Genomic DNA, 20,805 nt, shown 5'->3' on the forward strand with positions numbered 1-20,805 from the left:
TAATTAATCACTGAATATCATGTAATTAAGAAGTTGTATGATAAAAAAAGTTATGAAAGATTTTTTTTATCAATTGAAACAAAAACAATTTTTGAACTTTCTAAATAAACAAAGACTTGTAAATAGTAAAGTTATAATTGGTAACCCAAAATCACTGATGAGCAGTTCGTGTAAAATGATATTGGTATAAATGCCAGATGATGATAAAGTGTTAATGAAGGTTCAATATTCAAAAGCTGGAACGAGAAGTGAGTAACTCATGATGGCTTTTAAAGATGTACATTTCATTGTCCCTTGTAAAAGATTTCATGCAGGGAGGGGATCGCTAAACAATATTATAATTATTTTTTACTCCTGAATGAAACTAAATTAAATGCATATTGAGACTCCTCGACAAGTTTGTGTATTGGCTGTGATACTAAGGTCACTTTTAAGGCATATTAACCTCTCGTTTAAATTAAGGAAAGGTTCGAGAAACCGACACGTGGCTAAGACGCATCTTAAGACGTACTTATGAATTAGACGCATCACAGTCGCAAGATAGCTTTGTGAACATGTTTGCATAAAAATATCCGAAAAGTTATCCTAAAATAGAGGAACCTCTTTATCTTGAAATGTTGAAGAACGCGGCTGAAATTAATGTCAATAGAGATTTTTTTTACAAAAGCCCAGAAAACTCATTCGGGATTCAAAATTTAATATATCTGAATTAACTAATCAAATAATGAATATGAAAACTTGTATCCTAGCGACACCAAAGTGTTCTAAATAAAGATAATCCTAATGATCTTGGATGAATAGGTTCAAAAACCTTTAATGATTAAACTAGTGGGAAAACAATATGCTTCGCGAATCTACATGATTTTGCTTGCCTTGTAAAAATTCTCCTGATACGTTTTAACTCAGGTTATTGCATATCGAATAAGCCTTCTCCGTTTTGTTTTTTCCATTGCAAATGATACAAAGTACTCGAATGATAACGCTGAAAAATCTAGTGAAATATTGTAGGATTAATAAAATTTAATCATGCTTCGTATTAATTGAACTTTGAATACAGTCAGAATTTTCCTTTATGAATCTGCGTAAGAAATCTGTTTTCGTTATTGTCATTTTATCATTGAGTTAAATACAACATCGTCAACGTTTCCTCTTATATAATATATTAAATGTTAATTGTGTATCTTTGAAAGGTCTGTGCATTTTCGATAAAACAAATCGCCAAACGCTTGATTTCGTAATACATTGCAGGTGAAAATTACCATTTAATAAGTCATGTTTTACTTCTAGTGTATGTCTTGCATAGTTTATTAAAGCATATTGGCCTATTAGTTAAATTAAGGAAAGGTTCGAAAAACCGACACGTGGCTAGGACGCATTAAAACATCTTTTTGAATTATTCTGAGCCTGACATAAAAGAATGCCTGTAGTCAATTGAATAAACTTTTTGCATTTAAAAGTTTTTAAGGAGTTTTATTCCCGTAATAAGAATTTTAAAAAAAAATATTTTTCTCAAACATGTATGGTAAATTATCAAGTTTTTGGCATTTTATTAGACATTATTTTGCAAAATGTTTTGCAGCTGTAAGATGAGTTAGAATTACTTTTATGATAATTGGGCCCGTTGGTCAACAAATTGACATTCAGATCTACCTTAAATTTATAGATATGATATTTTAGTTAAACGGTTGATTAATAAAAAATAATTCCTAAAAAATTTAGCTTTGAAATTAAATTTAATCATTTCTTATAACTTTATACAGAGCTTTTCTTCTGCTGAAGGTCATTAAAGTGTAAAACTGCCACGACCATTTAGCCCTCTTTATTAATATCAGTTTTACGTGATTAAAATAAAACTGTTTTATAAAAAAAGATATTAATTCTGGCATACCTATTACATACATGTATCTTAAGTTAAAAATTAAGTCATACTTTGGAATCTGGATAAATGGGCCACGGGCAACCCAGCATCTTACATTTAGGATAAGTGCAAAGTATAACAATTTGATATAAGTAGCAGCTAAGTATTACATACGTGTATCTAAACGTTTTCTCGGTTACTTAGATTGAATTTTTATATTTATTTGCATGCTATGAAACGATATTTCAAAAATGTAAAAAGTTATCTCAATGATCTTTTGCAGAATTCATTTACTTTGATGAAAGTTGCGATTGCCAAATAGATGATTCCTTTTTGAATTTCGGTAAGTTTTTCACTTTTATGGTATTTTTGAAATTCTTGTAATGTTAAGCTTTCTACTGCATATGTTTATCAGAGGGTAAAATGTTATAATCTGGTCTGTATGTCCGTGCATTCACCATTTAAAGGGGCATGGTCACGATTTTGGTCAAACTCTATTTTTATAATTAACAATGCTTTAGAAATGCATTTCTAATGATCAAATAAAATTTGAGAGTCATTCGTAGAGTTATAAGCAAGATACAGGGCTCGCCATTCTTCGTCATGTAAACAAGGCTAGTGCCCTGTTTTTGTTTACATAGGTTTAATATACAAGGAAAACATCTTTTTCCAGCTTGTTTGTCTTTTTTTTATTCATTTGATGCACAGATAAACAGTTCCTAAAGTTTAACACATTCGTTTTAGGTTTGAAACTGAAATTTTGCTTGAAAACAAGATTCATGTGGTAACAAAGAGTAAACAAATGGTCGATTGTTTGAAGTTTTGAAAAAAAAATTCCATTAAAAATACTTGATGAGGAAAAATATGATCCACATGAATTAGCAGACAGGTTGATCTTCGTAAAATGTAAAGAAGAGTTACTTCCTATGAATAAGCCTAATACATGACATTTCACCAGAGATAGATACATGTAAACCGGAATGTTTTAGACTAACAACTTTGCTGAAAGTATTTCCACATAAATTGTCTTCCACTGTTCACTTAAACTTAAAAACTGCCTCAAAGTACTTTTGTATCATAAAACAAGCTGACAGTATTTTACTGTTACACGAAGTTTTGTTTTTGAAATTCCTTATGACTTTGACTTTACTATTCCTAATTTTATATTAAGCTAATGTTAATTAATACTTTTCAAGATTCTTTTTGTAAAATTTCAAAAAAGACACATTATATTTTAAGAGCATTTATTAGTCTAATAATTCCTGACAATTGCCTTAACTATGATCTTGACCTTACTCATCCTTATTTTGATAGACACTGTTAAAGATTTATACTCAAACTTCAAACATAGAATACAATCTTGACAGATAATTATGCTAATGCCATTGTGGCACACTTTAACGCTAATCTTTAGAGGCAGTTTTGAAAAATTCAAACATGTCATTTAAAATTACATTGATTAGTGAGATTACATATCGAAAACTTTTGTTTGTTTTCTATCTTTGGCGGTGGCATCATCGTCGTCGTCGTAAACTTTTCACATATTCATTTGTTTCTTCTCTAAAACCATATTCCAAGTTCAGTTTTTCAGGGTCGAGTTTTGACATAGAAATATATATATAAAACAATCTTTGAAAAGCATCTTCTCTAAAACCATTAGGTCGGAAAACTTTAACTTTGTTACAAGCATCCTCAGGTAGTTAAGATTCAATGTTGTTAAATTGATTATTCCTGGGGGTGTAATAGGGCCACCATGAGTTAAAAAGTTTACTTAGGAAGAAAATAGAGAATTTTTTTTTTCAAAATCCAATTAGCCAGAAAGTTTAAACTTGTATGAAAGTATACTCAGACAGTATAGATTTAAGTTTAGGTTATGTCCATATTGAGGGAGAATTTTTTTAAAAAAATCTTAAATAATCATGCTCTCAAAATCTAAAGCAGCAAAAAGAGCCTTATTTTTAACATTAGAATATTTTGAGGAAAACATTCAAAGTCTTTGAAGTCAAAATTTATTATCTACTAATTTGTCTAGATATTTCGCAATTGATATTCTTTAGACGGTCTAAAGCTTTCGTTTGCTATTGTTGCTCAGGTAAGCGATGTGGCCTTTTGTTTTTTTGATGTCTCAAACATGTCAGGTGAGAAATTTATACGAAGGCCAAAAATTGCCGCGTTAGGAAATAAAATGTTTTCATTTTTTTTTCTTCAATCTATAACGAGTTATCGACTAAGAAAATTTTGGTCGATGATCGGCGTGGCCGAGCGATAATCGAGTACTCGAGTATTCGTTGACATCCCTAATATATATGTTTATATATACATGTAAAACGTCTGATGATTTAAGAAATGAAAGCGCTCACGTTTTGCAATAAGAGTGCCTTTATATAAATAAATAAATAAATAATAAATATATATATATATATGTGTGTGTGTGTGTGTGTGTGTGTGTGTGTGTGTGTGTGTGTGTGTGTGTGTGTGTGTGTAACAGACATCTTTACACAGTTTTGTGGTTCAACACCTCACTTCACATGCACAAACCAACCGACATGAAAAATGCAGTACCTGCTTCGACTTTACAAATGACGAGAGGCTTTTATTTACCACAAAGTCTAATTTGCGATTATGTGACAGAGGTGAAAGTTCTTTAAGAGGTGCCTTGGAGATATTTCTTTAGATATTCTTGTACAACGTTCGCTTTATTTCGGGCCGCTGTACTTTTAAAGAAGCTAGTTTTTGCATTTTTTGTTACAGAGATTATATGTTTCTATTTACATAGTAAAATGGGTTATATTTTCAGATATGCATGGTTTCAAATCCTCTTGGTTACTTACATTTCTTCGAAAATGGCAAAAAGAAAGGCAATGCCGACTCTCTGTCCGTTTAGAGGTCCATATCAAGTTAGTCTGGAAAACACGCACTGTCAATTCGCTAAAATATTTGAAGAACTGCCACAATGCAAGGTACATTCATTTTTAAAGCTATTAGTTACAAATATATTCACGAAATATAATAAACATGTACAAATATTGACTGGGGTTGAAGGCAACATTGATCATATTGGCTCCCATGAGTCGAAATATTGGCCTTCGCATCGCGTCAGGCAATATATTCAACCCTAGGGTGCTGATATAACCAATGTTCCCCGAAAACACAGTGAACATTCTTTTGTTATATGAAGAAGAAAATCAAATATCAAGCAAGGATTGTTGTAATTTTCTTAGCTAAACAAAGAGTTCACAAATTTAATTCTGGGCAAAGTACCTTTGCAAAATATTCTCGACATTAAATGATAACTCGCGATATTCGCCACACGTAGGAATTAAGCTACAGATGTTCTACATAAATTTACTTCCCAATAATTCGCAATCCCTATATCCATTATAATAGCAAACCGCCGCATTGAGCGACCGTTGTTTACTTGCCTTGACTGACTGTTTATTTAGACGTCACTTTGTTTTGGAGTCACGAAGATAAATGTACTTTCTCTGTGCTTTGAAATAAGTTTTGAGATATGCGTTGCTTTTTCATATTTAAATTGCACTTAAATTACATATGAAATTGACTGCCGTTACGAGAAACGGATCCATAAGGACAAAATTTCAAAATCATTTTTTGTCAATTCCGATTAGACAACTCTTTCTGAAGAGAAATATTCAAAGATTTCCAAGATCTTGTCTGTTTTTAACATCTTATGACAATGTTATCAAGACATGTTAACACTACTTTGACGTAGCTCGACAAAAATGTCGCGGAGGGCACAGGGAAATTCACTATATATATCACATAAACTCTTTTCCCCGGATTGTTTTATGTGATTGATATGAGAAGGATAAAGTCAATTCAGCTGTTTGAAATTTGAGTTATTATGTTATAAGGGGGGGGGGGGCATGACCTTTAAAAAAATTCTGGAAAAATTAATGGCAGTGTATTTAATTTTAATTTAATAGTAATTTTAAAAAAGACTAAGGATTGTTCATACTTTGTCTTGCTTTATATCTTTAATATACATGATTTTTCCCTATGTTGTGAGGATGATGTGTAACTTTCTATAGTATTTTTTAAGATAGGTGCCCTTTGTCGCTCTAATAATTTTAGAATCATACAGTACATGACACAACTTTATAATTTTTATGTTATTTCCTAATCAAAAAGTAATATAAAACCTTACCATTTGGTGTAATCTTCGGTTTCCGATGGCATGTTGAATATTTTCAAACTTCCGCGCAGTTTAAATTGGAAGGTTATTGTCGGGAATTTTCTATAAACATTGAAAGTAGAATACAAAGGATGTGTCTAAAATCGACTACTTCTGGCCGAGATTAGCAAAATGACAGAGAAATGTCGAAAAGCGCGAGTATGTGGTGAAATGCTATATATATATATATATATATATATATATATATATATATATATATATATATATATATATATATATATATATGTATACCATTTCACAGATATATATTTCATATTTATATATATATATATATATATATATATATATATATATATATATATATATATATATATATATGAAATATATATCTGTGAAATGGTATATATATATATATATATATATATATATATATATATATATATATATATATATATATATATATATATATATATATATATATATATAATCCAAAATGAGTGAAAGGTGATATCACACAGTATAAATAATCAAAAAAGAAAAAGAAAATGAACAGTTCCAAAGTTTCTATTCACTAGCGCTTTCTGGATTTACAAAATAATATTTCGTAAATCCAGAAAGCGCTAGTGAATAGAAACTTTGGAACTGTTCATTTTCTTTTTCTTTTTTGATTATATATATATATATATATATATATATATATATATATATCTATATATCTATATATATATATATATATATATATATATACCATTTCACAGATATATATTTCATATATATATATATAAATATATATATATATATATATATATATATATATATATATATATATATATATATATATATATATATATATATATATATTTATATATATATATAAGCTGAGGAAAGGTTTAACAAATTTCTTAAAACAAATATATTATAATGGGAACTTCGGCAACAATCTTTGTCTCTATATATCCAGATATTAGTTTTATGTTAGATTTTTTATCTTTAAGTTACTTTTGAAAAAAAAATTGTAATATTGAATTACAGAATTTGTTGTTTAAATTTATTTAAATGTTTTGTTTCATCAATATCCTGATGCAATCTGATAAATAATTGCAAGTTTTAAATACCAAATGTTCAAATATGCTGTAAAGCTAGCAAGTTGTTGAAGCAATGTCAATAAAGAAATAAAAAGCAGTTTATTTATTTAACCCTTGATGTTTTTTATCGCAAATTACAGCTCTTAGACTCGTACAATGGTGTACAATTAGAGTTTCAGGATGAAAAATCAATGTTTGATGCTCTGGATATGAACGAGCTGGTAAGGAAAGATATTGAGATAGTTTTCAAAACTAAATTGATAATACAAGAAGATATGAATTATGTATATATTTGTTACTTATTTCTAGGTGCTGAAAAACAGCAAAGTATATGTAAAGTACCTTGACAAGAAGTGTAATGGTTTGTAATGTTTTGGTTTGTAGAAAAAAGTCAATATTTACATATTAAATGAATGTGTATTTCAACAATATACTTTATACTAATCATACATTTGTAGCTCTTTAAATCATATGCGTTTAACCAAAGCGCAACCTGGAATCAAATGGGGGAAGCGAAATAAGTGCATAAAATATTTCCAAAATAATACAATTCTTTATGAGTTAATTAAATGTCATTGCAGCAAGCTCAGTCCCTTTAGATAATCACTATCCCTATTATCGACTTCCTTGCAGAGCCAATTCTTTATCTGATGGATCTATAATGTTTTTGTAAAAATATATTTTCACAAATTAGCAAGTATTATAAGATCTTCATTATTTTATTATCACAAAAAATCATTCACATTTTTCAGAAAAACTAAACGATTGTTTGGTTGACTACTAATTACTTTAAAGCTTGAAAAATAAGTCAATTAATTATAAATCCATCAAATGGTAGATCGAACAACCTCATTCACTACACTATTTTTTATGGTTGCCTTCATAGAAGAAGTGGAGAACAATTATTGTCCAACGGCATACAAAAGGTATTGTATATATTCTTACTATCACATTCAATTTAATCGGTAATTTGATAGATTCTGATTCTCTCTCTCTCTCTCTCTCTCTCTCTCTCTCTCTCTCTCTCTCCATATATATACCTGATATTTGATTTTTTTCTAGGATGTTTTACCACGGGCCTCTTTCAACTGAAAGTCGGGGTAAATAGTTTTTGACCTAATATATTCTATAGTTGAACTATTTTTCTAATGTCAATGTGATTTATGAATATGTAAATTCCATGACAAATACTTGATTAAAATAGTGGGTCAGTGTGCTTATTCTCTAAGTTTGCAAGGCACATTTTATTTTATTACTTCTTGTTCTGGCCAATTACATATGTAAATACTTTTATTTTAATTTTTAACGTATAACAGTGCCAACAAAGTGTGTTTTAAGAATAACAATAACTGATGCGTGATCAAGAAGAAAAATCCCAGGGTGTCCAATGCATGTGAAATTATTGTCTTTTATTTTGAGGCTATAAAATGAGGTTGTCCACTGATATGTTATCAAAGATGTAAATTAACCTTTGTTGTAATGTAAGGTTCATATTTAGAAAAAATGAAAACCAGTTCTTTTATATGATGGTTGTTAGAAAAGTTTGCAAAGTGATTTACGGCAAAATTACTGTGTACTTTGTAGGATGACGTATGTTTTAATAAATGACTACCAATTGAAAATAAGTATGCAAAAAGTCATATGATTATGAAGTTGTTTTCAAAGAATACAGCGATTTTTATTTTTTGCATGAATTGGATATACAGAGCACCATTTCATATTCTACGACGTCAGGTGACGCCAGGCTACTGAAAGGCAATTTAAGCCTGTCACTCTTTTTAAAAGTAAACACTTTTAGTTCGCACACTTTTCATGTCATTAACCCATTTATAAAACGCATGTTCACACCATTATTTGTCAAATTTTTGTAAAATGTCTTTTCAGTCATATTGTAGATCATTTAGGTCCGAAAAAATCATGTTTCGACTTTAGATAAGGGAATAAAGCGAAATCCATAGATGCAAGATCGGGCTGTATTGGGGGGGGGGGGTGTCCTGCAAGAACTAAAGATATCAGTATTTCCATTTTAAACCTTTAATTTCAATGGTGGTTCCAACTGAAAACCTTTGTCATATAAAAATAGCAGAACCTAAGAACCTGTCGGAGATTTTTCTGCGTGCACACAAAATTTAATGATGGCCCGGTGCTCCAGGGTGTCAATTTACGTTAACGTTTTTCACTCATTAGCTCACCTGAGCTGAAAGCTCAAGTGAGCTATTCTGATCACATTTTGTCCGTCGTCCCTCTGTCCGTCCGTCTGTCATTCTGTCTGTCCGTCTGTAAACTTTTTACATTTTAAACTTCTTCTTTAAAACTGCTTGACTAATTTCAACCAAATTTTGGCACAAAGCATTCTTATGGAAAGGCAAATACAAATTGCAAAAATGAAAGACAGATCTTCATTCAAAGCGGAGAAAACATCGAAACTGCAGAAAAAGGGGGGTGCGTTTTTAAAAATCTTCTTCTCAAGACCTACTAAGTCAAATTCAATGTAATTTAGCATAAGTAAGCCATATGGAAAGGAAAATATAAATTGCAAAAATTATTGGCTAATTCTGTTTCAAATCTGAGTTATTACAAAAATAATAAGAAAGAAAAGGCGTGTTTCAAGCAATTTATAGCATCCATGAGTTTTGGTAAAATGGGTTGGCATGACCGGGCCAGGGCAAAACAAAAGATTGACAGTTATTAATCTGCCAATCTCATTAAAATTTCAAGATATTTACTGACCAGTATATTTGTATTCACTGTAAATATTGCTGCAAAATAATGCGTAATTGGAATTGACGATTGCCGATCTGCCCCGGCTTTCATTTTGCACCGGCCCGGGTTTGCTTACCCATTTTACCAAGACTCGTATTCATAATTCTAAAACGAGGTTCTTTGTTTAAAGCAGCCATGACACTATATGATAAACGGGTCGATCTGACAATGATGAATTTATTTGTTGTGCAACAGTTCGTGTACAAAGGGAATCTTTGAAACATGCAAAATACATTGGTGCCGATTTTGTGACGTAAATTGAGGCTAAATATTTCAATGCGTTGACAGTTTTCACATATGACGGTGGTGTTAGCTTGTTGTGACTTTCGTTTCGTTTTCATTTATGCTTTGCGTTAACCTGGGAACTGTCGCTTGTATTTCCTTTTACGTATCAACTCAAACAGAGACTTCCGTAAATCAAACAGTTTACTGTTTACCTGCGCAAATTAAGCAACATCTGATGTATAAAGAAAGAACTAAAATGCAATTCATTCAGGCTATCGGTAATTCGGTATCATCTTTTGCGTAATGGTAGAATAATGCAATATGTTTTGTTGAGATGCTCGGCATTTTCTCGAGTTTATTCAGTTTAAATAGAGTTTAATATCGCTGACGGAAATATGTAGGTTTATACATGTATATGATTCATTTTGAAAAATAAATTGTGTTCTTTATTTGTTATAGTGCATGTTTCTTGAGTTTAATTGTTTACAATTTCTATTTACTCACCATATTTGAGTGTTAAGCTTCGAATTATAAGCAAGATACAGAGATTTGATCACAATTCTGTTTGTACACAGATCTGAGGCCATTCATTTTTTTCCATTTTAAATGCCGAATAGGAAATACCAAGTTAAAAATCTTAAGCTGAATGTAATAAACGCATATATACTAGGTAACTTGTAACTTTTAGGGTGTTCTTTAGTTAGTTGAATTAAGATTGTAAATGATTTTTCTAAATTACCTTTTTTTCTAAGTTTTATATTTTTATATGAATATGGACCATTTAAATATGAATAAAATTGTGAGCATTTTCCTTATGTTTAGCCTTATACCATTGCAACGGTTCTCAATTTCAATATAATTCTGTTACTGAACAGCCATAATGATAGGTAAATAAAATCCGTGATAAACATTCTTATTTTGAAATCTGTAAAAAAAAAAATCATTTTAGCTCAGCTAAACTAAACGTTCAAATGAGCTTTACGAATGACCTGTTGTAGGTATGTATGCCAGTCTGTCTGTCAGTAAACTTTTTACATTTTTGACTGGTTCTCTAAAACCTTTGGACCAAACAACTTGGTACATTCTTATATGGGAAGGGGATCTAAATTGTTTTCATACAAGAGAATTATAAAAGATAAAAGATAAAAGAATCATAAAAGGGAGATTTTACTGACAGTGAAAATAAGATGTATGTCTAAAAAAGATTTCTCAAGAGCCGCTGCACCAGAAATGCCAATATTTACATCAAAGCTTGTTTACATAGAGAAAATTCTAAATTGTTACTCCCGAACTATTACTTGTCAGTGATCCGAAGTGATGTTTAAAGTTTAACACAGAAATATATTGGGAAAATGTTTAAAATTCTTCATCCCAATAACTAAAATGCTAATTTGTGATTTTTAAGATTTTAAATTGTTAAAATCGTGATCCCCCGAACAACAATAGGGTCATAAAAGTGGTTCAAAGTTTGACATAGAATTATAAAAGGAAAATGTTGAAAAAAAAATTTCCAAGAACCAATAGACTTTTATTTTTGATTTTACTATACTAGCAACCTGAAATAGTGTAGATTCAAAATTTTTAAAACCATGACCCTCGGATCAATACTGGGGCCCATAGAAAGGGCTCAAAGATTAACATAGAAATACATAGGAATTCCTTTTTTTAAAATCTTCTCAAAAACTACATCGCTACAATTATTCATATTACAAGCAATCTTCACGAGATAGTGTATATTCTAAATAATTTTTAAAACCGTGACCCCAGACCATATCGATGGTCCCGAAAGAGGCTCAAAATCTATTAGGGAAACATAAAGGAAATATGTTTCAAACCTTCTTTCAAAGAACTAATTTGTTTCAATCTATTAAATTATCATTTAGGCATCCTCAAGGAGTGTAGATTCAAAATTGTTAAAACTATCATCCCCAGGCCAATACTGCAGCCCCAAGAGGAATTTCAAGTTCAACATAAAACTAAAAAATTCTTTTAAAGGACTACAGTGTTTCAATTTGTGAAATTATTTTTCAAACATCCTCAAAAAGTGTAGATTCTAAATTGTTAAAATCATTTTATCTCCAGGCTAATGCCCCAAGAGGGGTTCAAATTTCACCATATAATCATGTCGGGAAATGTTTACAAATCTTATTTTCAATAACTACAATGCTACATTGATTGAGATTAGTATACAAGCATCTTAAGATGGTGTGGATTTAACATAAGTATTATGCAAATATCTATTTTCTCAATCAATAAAATGCTTCGTGTATTTTTTAAGATGGAGGCTTCATTATATTATTATATACTCTCATATCAAGGTCATAGTGACATTCTTTCAATGTTCATCATTGTTTAGAGAGCACATTACAATTTTTGTCTTCAATACGTTGTGGGCTGTGATAATATCAGAGTTAGTTATTGCATTTTAGGTCTTAAGGTACGATTTTAAAAGAAGGAGGCTTCTTTTTATGTATTGATAATTGTTTTGTCAATTCTTTAAAATGTGAGAGTTTAAAATATTTTTAAAGAATTTCCTATTTTGAATAATTTTTCAAAAATAAGATACGTTCTGTTGTTCAGGTAATCGATGTGGCCCTTGTGCCTCCTGATTTAAACTGTTTTGTAACTTTGATAAATATACTTCTCTCCGCAATCACAATTGTATATAAAGTTTTTTGTAACTAAAATTTTTAACAAAATTTGTTTTACCCTGAACACCTCAAATTGTTTCCATTTCCCATAGCTGGCCCTCAAATAAGCTTTATAAATGCGGGTTTTTTTAGCGCATGTAATCATGACATTAATAAAGAACACATTACAAACAATAATTGACAATAATTAAATAATAGTCCTTTTACTTTGCTAAGTCTATTAAAGTGTAAAGATGAAGTGTGAAAAAAGTGTAAAAAAAAAAAAAAAAACATAAGAAAAAAACAATTAAACAAACAAACCAAACAAAAAAAAACAAAATAGCCCAAAAAAAACTCTGTGACATTGCCTGGCCACTGGATTTGATATTTTGTAGAAAATTGAACGTGAAATAAAATTTTACCCAAGAAGGCTTGGTGGTTACAACCATTATAATATCCTTAAAAAAAGGCGTTGGATAAAGATATAATATAATATTTAAATTTAAACGTAAAATGTTACAATCTTTTCTGTACTTAATATAGTTTAAAGTAAAACAGCATATTTGAAATGTTAATGATATATATATATATATATATATATATATATATATATATATATATATATATATATATATATATATATAAAGTTCAATTTTAAGCAAGAAGGTATACTAGTATTTTTATATGGTATTTTAATGGTATTTAGGTAACCAGCAGCTACCTTCAAACGTCATGCATGAATGTTGTGAGGCAGTTAAAAATTTGATAGCATTTGAACGCATTCCACTGAATAAAATGCTGTCTTGGGGACTTTATCCAATATGTGTCGCAGTGAAGCTCAGAAGTCCATTGCTTGTTAAATTCATGTTAGATCAAGGAGCCGATCCAAACATTATGGAATCTTGGGATGAAACACCATTATCATTGGCAACAATTCATGGAAATCAAGAGATAATTCAGCTTTTGATAAGTGCAAAAGCAAATGTCAACCATTTTGGAACTATATTAAGTATGTAATTTTAAAAATAGAGTTATGGTAAATTCCAACCAACGTCACACTCAACGTAAATATTAATTGTATAAGTGAAATACAATAAGAATAATTTGAATCAGTAAAAACAAAATCTTGGATAAATAATTATTCTTTACTTTTTTTCAAATATAGGTACATTCGACTCTCCACGACAATCACTACTTAGCAGAAGTCTAAAATACTGGCATTTGGTAGAAAATAAAACCGTTTCAAATTTGGAGGAAAAAACGACCATGTTTGAAACTGTCAGTCTCCTTGTGGAAAACGGAGCATCTGTGAATGGAGATACGGATAATGTAGATTCGTGTTTAATAGAAGCCGTACGATTACAGGACTTGAGTATTGTAAAGTATTTGCTCAATAATGGGGCAAATGTCAACCACAAAGGAATACAGGCCATGACTGCGCTACATGTCATATTTATGCAACACTCTAAAAGTTGTACATGTAAGGTTTAGATATGTTGGACAATTCTTATATTTTAATGGGTAGTCATTGATAATAATGTAAACTTTGGGTACGGCGAATTTTCGATGATCTTAATTTTGGAAAATACTTTCTTCAATATCATATTAACCGAGAGTATTAAACATTTATACAGATTGTTCTATCTAGAAATGTTGGTTTTTATCCTAAAAGCTACGAGTGTTTTGCTAGATAATAAGAAAGTAACATTAGTATAAATGGGCATGGAAGATCGAAAAAAAATCTAAGTAATATATCAATAATACTTTATGTAGCCAATACGTAAAGTAGAGTTATATGTTTTAAATAAATAATCTAGCACATGACGTTCACTAATCCTTATGAAAACTATTATTTCATTCAGGAACATATAAATTCATAGGGAATCATTATCTTTATTTTATAGATGAAACTATGGTGGATGTTCTATTGGCGAGAGGTGCATCCGTCAACATGAAATCCGAGAATGGAGAAACTCCTGTACACGTTGCCCTTAGACGGGAATTGTTCTCTGACGTCCCAAAATTGATGACTTTAGATTTTGATCCAAACATAACGGATAATAAAGGAGTATCGTATTTAATGCTGGCCGCACGATTTGGAGCAGAAAAGTTAGTTGAAGCATTTCTCGATATTGGAGTAGACTGTTCTCTACTGGACACAAAAGGAAACAGTGCTCTTCATTATGCATGTATGTGAAAGTTGGTTTTACAAGTTCATTCAAATATTTTGAAAATTACTTTTAATGAAACAGAGATCCTTTGCTAACAAGCTTTACTGTTTCAGTTATTTGCCAAGATAATGACAAAACAATACACAGTCGTCTAATTTAGTTATATTAATTATAATATGTTGCAAATTAAATTCAAAAACAAAACGATTTTTTAAAGCAGGAACTATAAACAATATTCTGGAAAAAACGTCATCAAATTCATACTATGTTTTAGGCTTTCAAAAGTGTGAGTTCTCCATATTGGACATGCTTTTAGAACATGGCTGCCAAATTAACTCGCAGAACATTGAAGGGATTACACCACTTTTCTTAGTTTTATCACAATTTAAATCCGACGAGACAGAGAGATGTGATGCACTTCCTATGAATTCCTCAGATCTTAATTATATGGAATGCTGCCATACACCAGTTGCAAGTGATGATGAAGATGACTGTTACCTTTTAAACCCAAGATCATTTACAATGAATTGGGAATCTGATGATAGAGAAGACCCAGGTTAGTTTGTCAAGAATACCAGAGATGAATTACATTTAGTTTGCATACAAATAATTATAAACATAGTGCCGGTGTCGTATAATTTAAGATCCGTCCCGTAAATTGGTCTGACCGGACCTTTAATGTAAATATTTAAGATCCAACCCGTAGCCAATTTCTTTTTAAGTAATTATTCTTTTTTCTCTTGTACATGTATCTAAAAGATGTCAGTTTACATAATCCAAGACTAAAAGAAAAAAATGTCTCCTTTGCAATGTTCTACTTAGCTAAGATTAAAATTCCTAAAGTAAATGTACCTGTATTTTGAGATGGTCCCTAAAAAAAACCAAATGGTCAAATTTCTTGAAACATCACAAATAAATTGGAGTTTAATTACATATGGTTAAAAAATAAAGAGTTTTGCCATTGTAGTGTTTTGGCAAAAAAGACCAAAATCGGTCCTCTTAAAAGAGCTCTCAATTTTTTTGCTAAAGAAAGTCAACCAAATTAAATACAAGAAACAAAAACTGATATCAAAATTTAAGTGGAAGTAATCTGAGAGGTAGACAATACATTTTATATCCTAGCTTTGCTATACCCTACTGTACGTGGTAGAGTTTTATCTATGAAATATAGCTTATTACCTTGTGAACGTCATATGTGAAACATTTCCCCAGAAGTTAAATAAAGAATGTTGCCTACTGCAAATGTATACTTACGTCAAAACTTGCAAGAAATAAATTATAATTAGCGTCATTAGAACTATCGCAAACCATTTGTCTCTTTCGACAAATATGTCTAAAACATGTGGATTAATTGAATAAATAAGACTAAAAAGTATACTGTTTGTGACTTAAAGTTTTACATTACATGATAAATCTTCTCAGATATATATATATGGAAAAGTTGATGTCTTAATTATATTTGCTTTGCCTCGGACTAGAATGTGTCGACGTCATTGGATGAAATACGTCACGTGATTGCCTTATAAATTTCTTTACACGACGAGCGTCAAACTTTATACGGCAACATGGCGGACGTAACGTTATTTGAGCTGATTTTTTACACAGACGTTCAACCATAGCTTTAATTTTTAAGCCCTAAATATCTAAAGTGACCCCCATTTTCCTGTGACTTTATATTACGATCCTAAAATGGCATCCAAGTTTGCACAGACGACTGACGAGGAAGGTAAAAAATTAGAGAACTAAGCTACATGTATGAATTTAATTGTTATAAATTATATTATTTTTTAACTCACCTAAGCTTTTCCGATCACATTTTGTCTGTCGTCCGTCTGTCCATAAACTTTTCACATTTTCAACATCTTCTCAAGAACCAATAAGCCAGGAAAGCTGAAACTTGTGTGGAAGCATCCTTAGGTAGTGTAGATTCAAAGTTGTGAAAATCATGATCCCCAGAGGTAGGGTGGGGCCACAATGGGGGGGGGGGTCGACGTTTTATATTGAGTCAATCTTTAAAAATCTTCTTCTCAAACATTAATCAGGCTTGAAAGCTGAAACTTGTGTGGAAGCATCCTCAGATAGTGTAGACTCAAATTTGTGAAAATCATGACCCCCAGGGTAAGATGGGGCCAAAATGGGGGGGTCGAAGTTTTCATAGGGATATATAGAGTAAATCTTTATAAATCTTCTTCTCAGAGACTTTCAGTCAGGAAAGCTGAAACTTTTGTTTAAGTATCCTCGGGTAGTGTAGATTCAAAGTTGTGAAAATCATGACCCCCGGGGGTAGGGTTGGCCACAATGTGGGGGGGGGGGTATCGAAGTTTTACATAGGAATATATAGAATAAATCTTTAAAAATTTTCTTCTCAGAAACTAATCAGCCAGGAAAGCTGAAACTTGTGTGGTAGTCTCCTCAGGTAATGTAGATTCAAAGTTGTGAAAATCACAAACCTCATGAGTAGGATGGGGTCACAATTAGGGGGGGGGGGTGTCAAAGTTTTACAAGGAATATGTAGAGTAAATCTTTAAAAATCTTCTTCTCAGAAATTAATCAGCCGGATGATTCTTTATAATTGTTAAGACTTTGGCCTCAGGACAATTCTTCGGCCTCACAAGAAGGTTCAGACTTTGATGTAGGTTTATATCCCATATATAAACAAGTTAATGATCTTTTAAAAACTGCAATACTCAACATGTGATATAACTATAAAATCATCCTGTTAGAAAGCGGACTAATGATTATAAACATAAGAATATCCAGGGGGTGGGGGATGGATTTTATCTAACAGGATCTACATGTATTATTGTACATTGTCCAGATTGTTTGTATTATGACTCCATTAAACTGATTTTATCATACCTATTATTCCTCAGGTAAGCGATGTGGCCCATGGGCCTCTTGTCGTTATTTACATGTCAAACTTTAGGTCCTCGACAAAACAAAACACTAATGAGGTTCGTTACTGACTGTTTACAGAAATTTGTATCCACAGAAGGCGAGGCCATCCGCCTTGCCTTCTATGGACTTAACCGACCCCACAAATATCTGTAAACAGTCAGTAACAAACCACCTTGTCTTCTATGGACTTTACCGACCGCACAAATTTCTGTAAACAGTCAGTAACAAACCGCCGAACCTTCTATGGACTTTAGCGACCCCACAAATGTCTGTAAACAGTCAGTAACAAACCTAACTAGACCTGTTTTTGTCTTCAACAAAAAGTAAGAGCTTTTCGACATCCCCTTATTTAATGGCAGAAAAAAATCATGTCTAATTTTTCCCCCAAATTTTTCAACGCCTTAGTATAAGCATTTTCTAAATAAGAACTCACAAAGTAATGCAATGTCAAAAGAAAGATAACCCCAGAACTCTATAAGAAGATATACTTTTAATTTTGTAAAGAATATTTTCAGAAAATTCTATAAGAGTAAACATTTATTTCTCGGACCCAAGACTTAATATGCTAAGATTATTATCTCTATACTTTTTTAAGCAAACTGGGATAACTTTTATTAAATAATTTTTCAAATTTTACAAAAGTAGTGATCTTTAGACCCTTAAAATCCTTATAAGGAGTCAACAAGTGGCCCCTCGGACCATAATTTTCCAACGATACTCTCCATTATAAACTATAAACGTTAACCGAAAAGATTTTTAAAATCGGATGAAAAATAAAAAGTTACATCTAAAGGGCTGTTTTGAATATTGACCCTTCAAGATCCCTTATTTTCCGGATTTTTATTTTCAGAACATTTTCCAGTCTGTGCATAAGGTCCCATTATATGAACATGAAATACAAAGATATTTGCTTAAAAACTGTTTGAGAAAACGTGACGCGCGTGAATTTAGTTTAACATTAGAACTCCCATAGACAATTTTTATCAACTAATAAAACCGGACCTTCTCAATAGTTTTTAACGAAACTTAAAACATAAAATGATTAGGACAATTTCAACATTTCCCATGCCTCATTTTAAAAATTGATCGTCTATTATAATTTATAATATTATAGTATAATGTGTGTATAATATGAGAGATCGTAAACTCAGAATTAAAAAAAACCATTGAAATAATTGCTTTTCATCGCGTGTTTGACAAATGCATGGACACCCAAATGCATTATAGATCCAGAACTCTAATCGTCAATGTCAATTTTAAACTGTTAAAAATAAAACACCTGTTATGAAAACGCAGAATAATCTTTGTTCTGGTTGAAATACTGAATAGAACAGCAAAATGAGTCAAATGAAATGAGTATAATTTCATTTGTTAAATTGTATAGGGAATATTGTAAGCCTACTGTCGTACGGATTCAATTGAGGGTCAGCTCAAACTTAGTGATCACAAGTACAGTATTTCTTTCTCAAGCGGTTTTTTAAGCGTGATCGTATAGTTACAACAATTAAAAGCAGCCCAAATCAAGAGTCTCAGAAACTCTATAAGCGGAATCTATCTGCTCAACATCATTTTACATGGGTATATATAACATTTTACATATGATGGACAGTTTTGACTAGTTCGGCCCATTTACGACAATCATGAGTGAACATTCAGTGTTCAAAATTAAGATTAATAGTTTATTCCTAAATAAAGTAACAAAACCGTCAAAACTGCCAATCAAAGAGTCTGGATGCAAGATTTGAGTCTCCGAGTCCTGGGTCTCAGAGTCCCACACCTAGTATGAGGCATCACTTACTCATAATACGTTCATTCATACATGGCATAAAAGGTTACAAAGATTAATATACAGAATACACAATACATGACTCAATATAGAGTACCAGAGCTATCGCTGCAGACACAGAATCGCCAAATATGACACTTGTTTTTAAACTCTCAATTTGGATATTATTATGCCCGTATTATTCACCTGGTTTCATAACATCATTTAGGAATACTACGCATTGCTACAAGAGTCACAGAGTTCATTCTGTTAATTATCATTAACACCATTCAGTGCGCAGTACCTAAGTATACATAAATATCATAGTGACCATTATGTAATACTAGCAATTCAAGGTCATAGCATGGCTATCTGTTTACATACGTCCCCCAAACAAAAGAAATATCCGGAAAGGAGATTTCTCATGCCTGGCGCCCGGAATAGGAAAGCGTCCTTGACCCACCCTTGATCAGACGAACTTCATAGTGACACACCAGTCAGAACATCTATGTAAAGAGATAGTAACAAGTGACATGTTTCCACCTCCGGCTTGGAACATCATTCGTCTACAAAAACAAATCTATAACCAGGATGTTTACATGTACATAAAATCATATAGCTTGATTATATCGCATTACATTCATGAAAACAATAATGAATAAAGTATGACAATAATAACCAAGATGAAATATCCATAGTTGAATATAATCGTAATTCATCATCAAAGTAATACTAAGTATGGTTAAGCTCAATGTCACATATATATACAAAGTCAAGGCATGCTTGTAAGTTCACAAAATATCTTTTCCTTCTAAGGGGTGAGGTTAGTTTCATAAGTTCGGAGTCCATCGGTTTCTTCTTGAAGTTCTCCAGAGTGAATCACCAAATACAAGATTTATATTAGCACAAGATAACGCACATTTCTACTTTTACACAATTCACATTTTTAATTTTCACTAAATTTCACAATTCTTTTATAACGAATACACAACTTCTTCACGGCTGCAGCTTAATTATTCATCCATCATCGGCACCCGTGGATAGAGGGTCGGCGCGGATGGCGAGGCGACTTCTCGCGGAGCGTCTCCTGCGTTCCTCTGTTGCGTAGACATCTCGGCCTTCTCTTCCAGGTATTTACGTGCCAGCTCTGGGTCCGGTCTATAGTATTTGGTCCATGGAGATTCTTCATTCTTCTCCTCTCCAAGTAATTGTTGTGCTAGTTTGTTCGAAATTGTCCCGTGTTACTGGTCAATT

At 31.5% G+C, this 20,805-nt stretch overlaps 1 protein-coding gene across 1 annotated transcript in view; it reads left to right on the plus strand.

The window, feature by feature from the left end:
* The window catches only part of LOC136270164 (serine/threonine-protein phosphatase 6 regulatory ankyrin repeat subunit B-like), a 72,249-nt gene that overhangs the window by 2,236 nt on the left and 49,208 nt on the right, over nucleotides 1-20,805 (plus strand). Inside the window, exons 2-11 of the mRNA XM_066066847.1 lie at nucleotides 2,142-2,201; nucleotides 4,656-4,818; nucleotides 7,240-7,320; nucleotides 7,409-7,460; nucleotides 7,986-8,025; nucleotides 8,162-8,199; nucleotides 13,424-13,726; nucleotides 13,883-14,197; nucleotides 14,622-14,906; nucleotides 15,163-15,444. Coding sequence (XP_065922919.1) covers nucleotides 4,702-4,818; nucleotides 7,240-7,320; nucleotides 7,409-7,460; nucleotides 7,986-8,025; nucleotides 8,162-8,199; nucleotides 13,424-13,726; nucleotides 13,883-14,197; nucleotides 14,622-14,906; nucleotides 15,163-15,444 — 1,513 coding nt within the window. The 5' untranslated portion in view covers nucleotides 2,142-2,201; nucleotides 4,656-4,701. The remainder of the gene's footprint in view (nucleotides 1-2,141; nucleotides 2,202-4,655; nucleotides 4,819-7,239; nucleotides 7,321-7,408; nucleotides 7,461-7,985; nucleotides 8,026-8,161; nucleotides 8,200-13,423; nucleotides 13,727-13,882; nucleotides 14,198-14,621; nucleotides 14,907-15,162; nucleotides 15,445-20,805) is intronic.

This window comes from Magallana gigas, chromosome 7, assembly GCF_963853765.1.
Source record: "Magallana gigas chromosome 7, xbMagGiga1.1, whole genome shotgun sequence".
NCBI classification, from domain to species: Eukaryota; Metazoa; Mollusca; class Bivalvia; order Ostreida; family Ostreidae; genus Magallana; species Magallana gigas.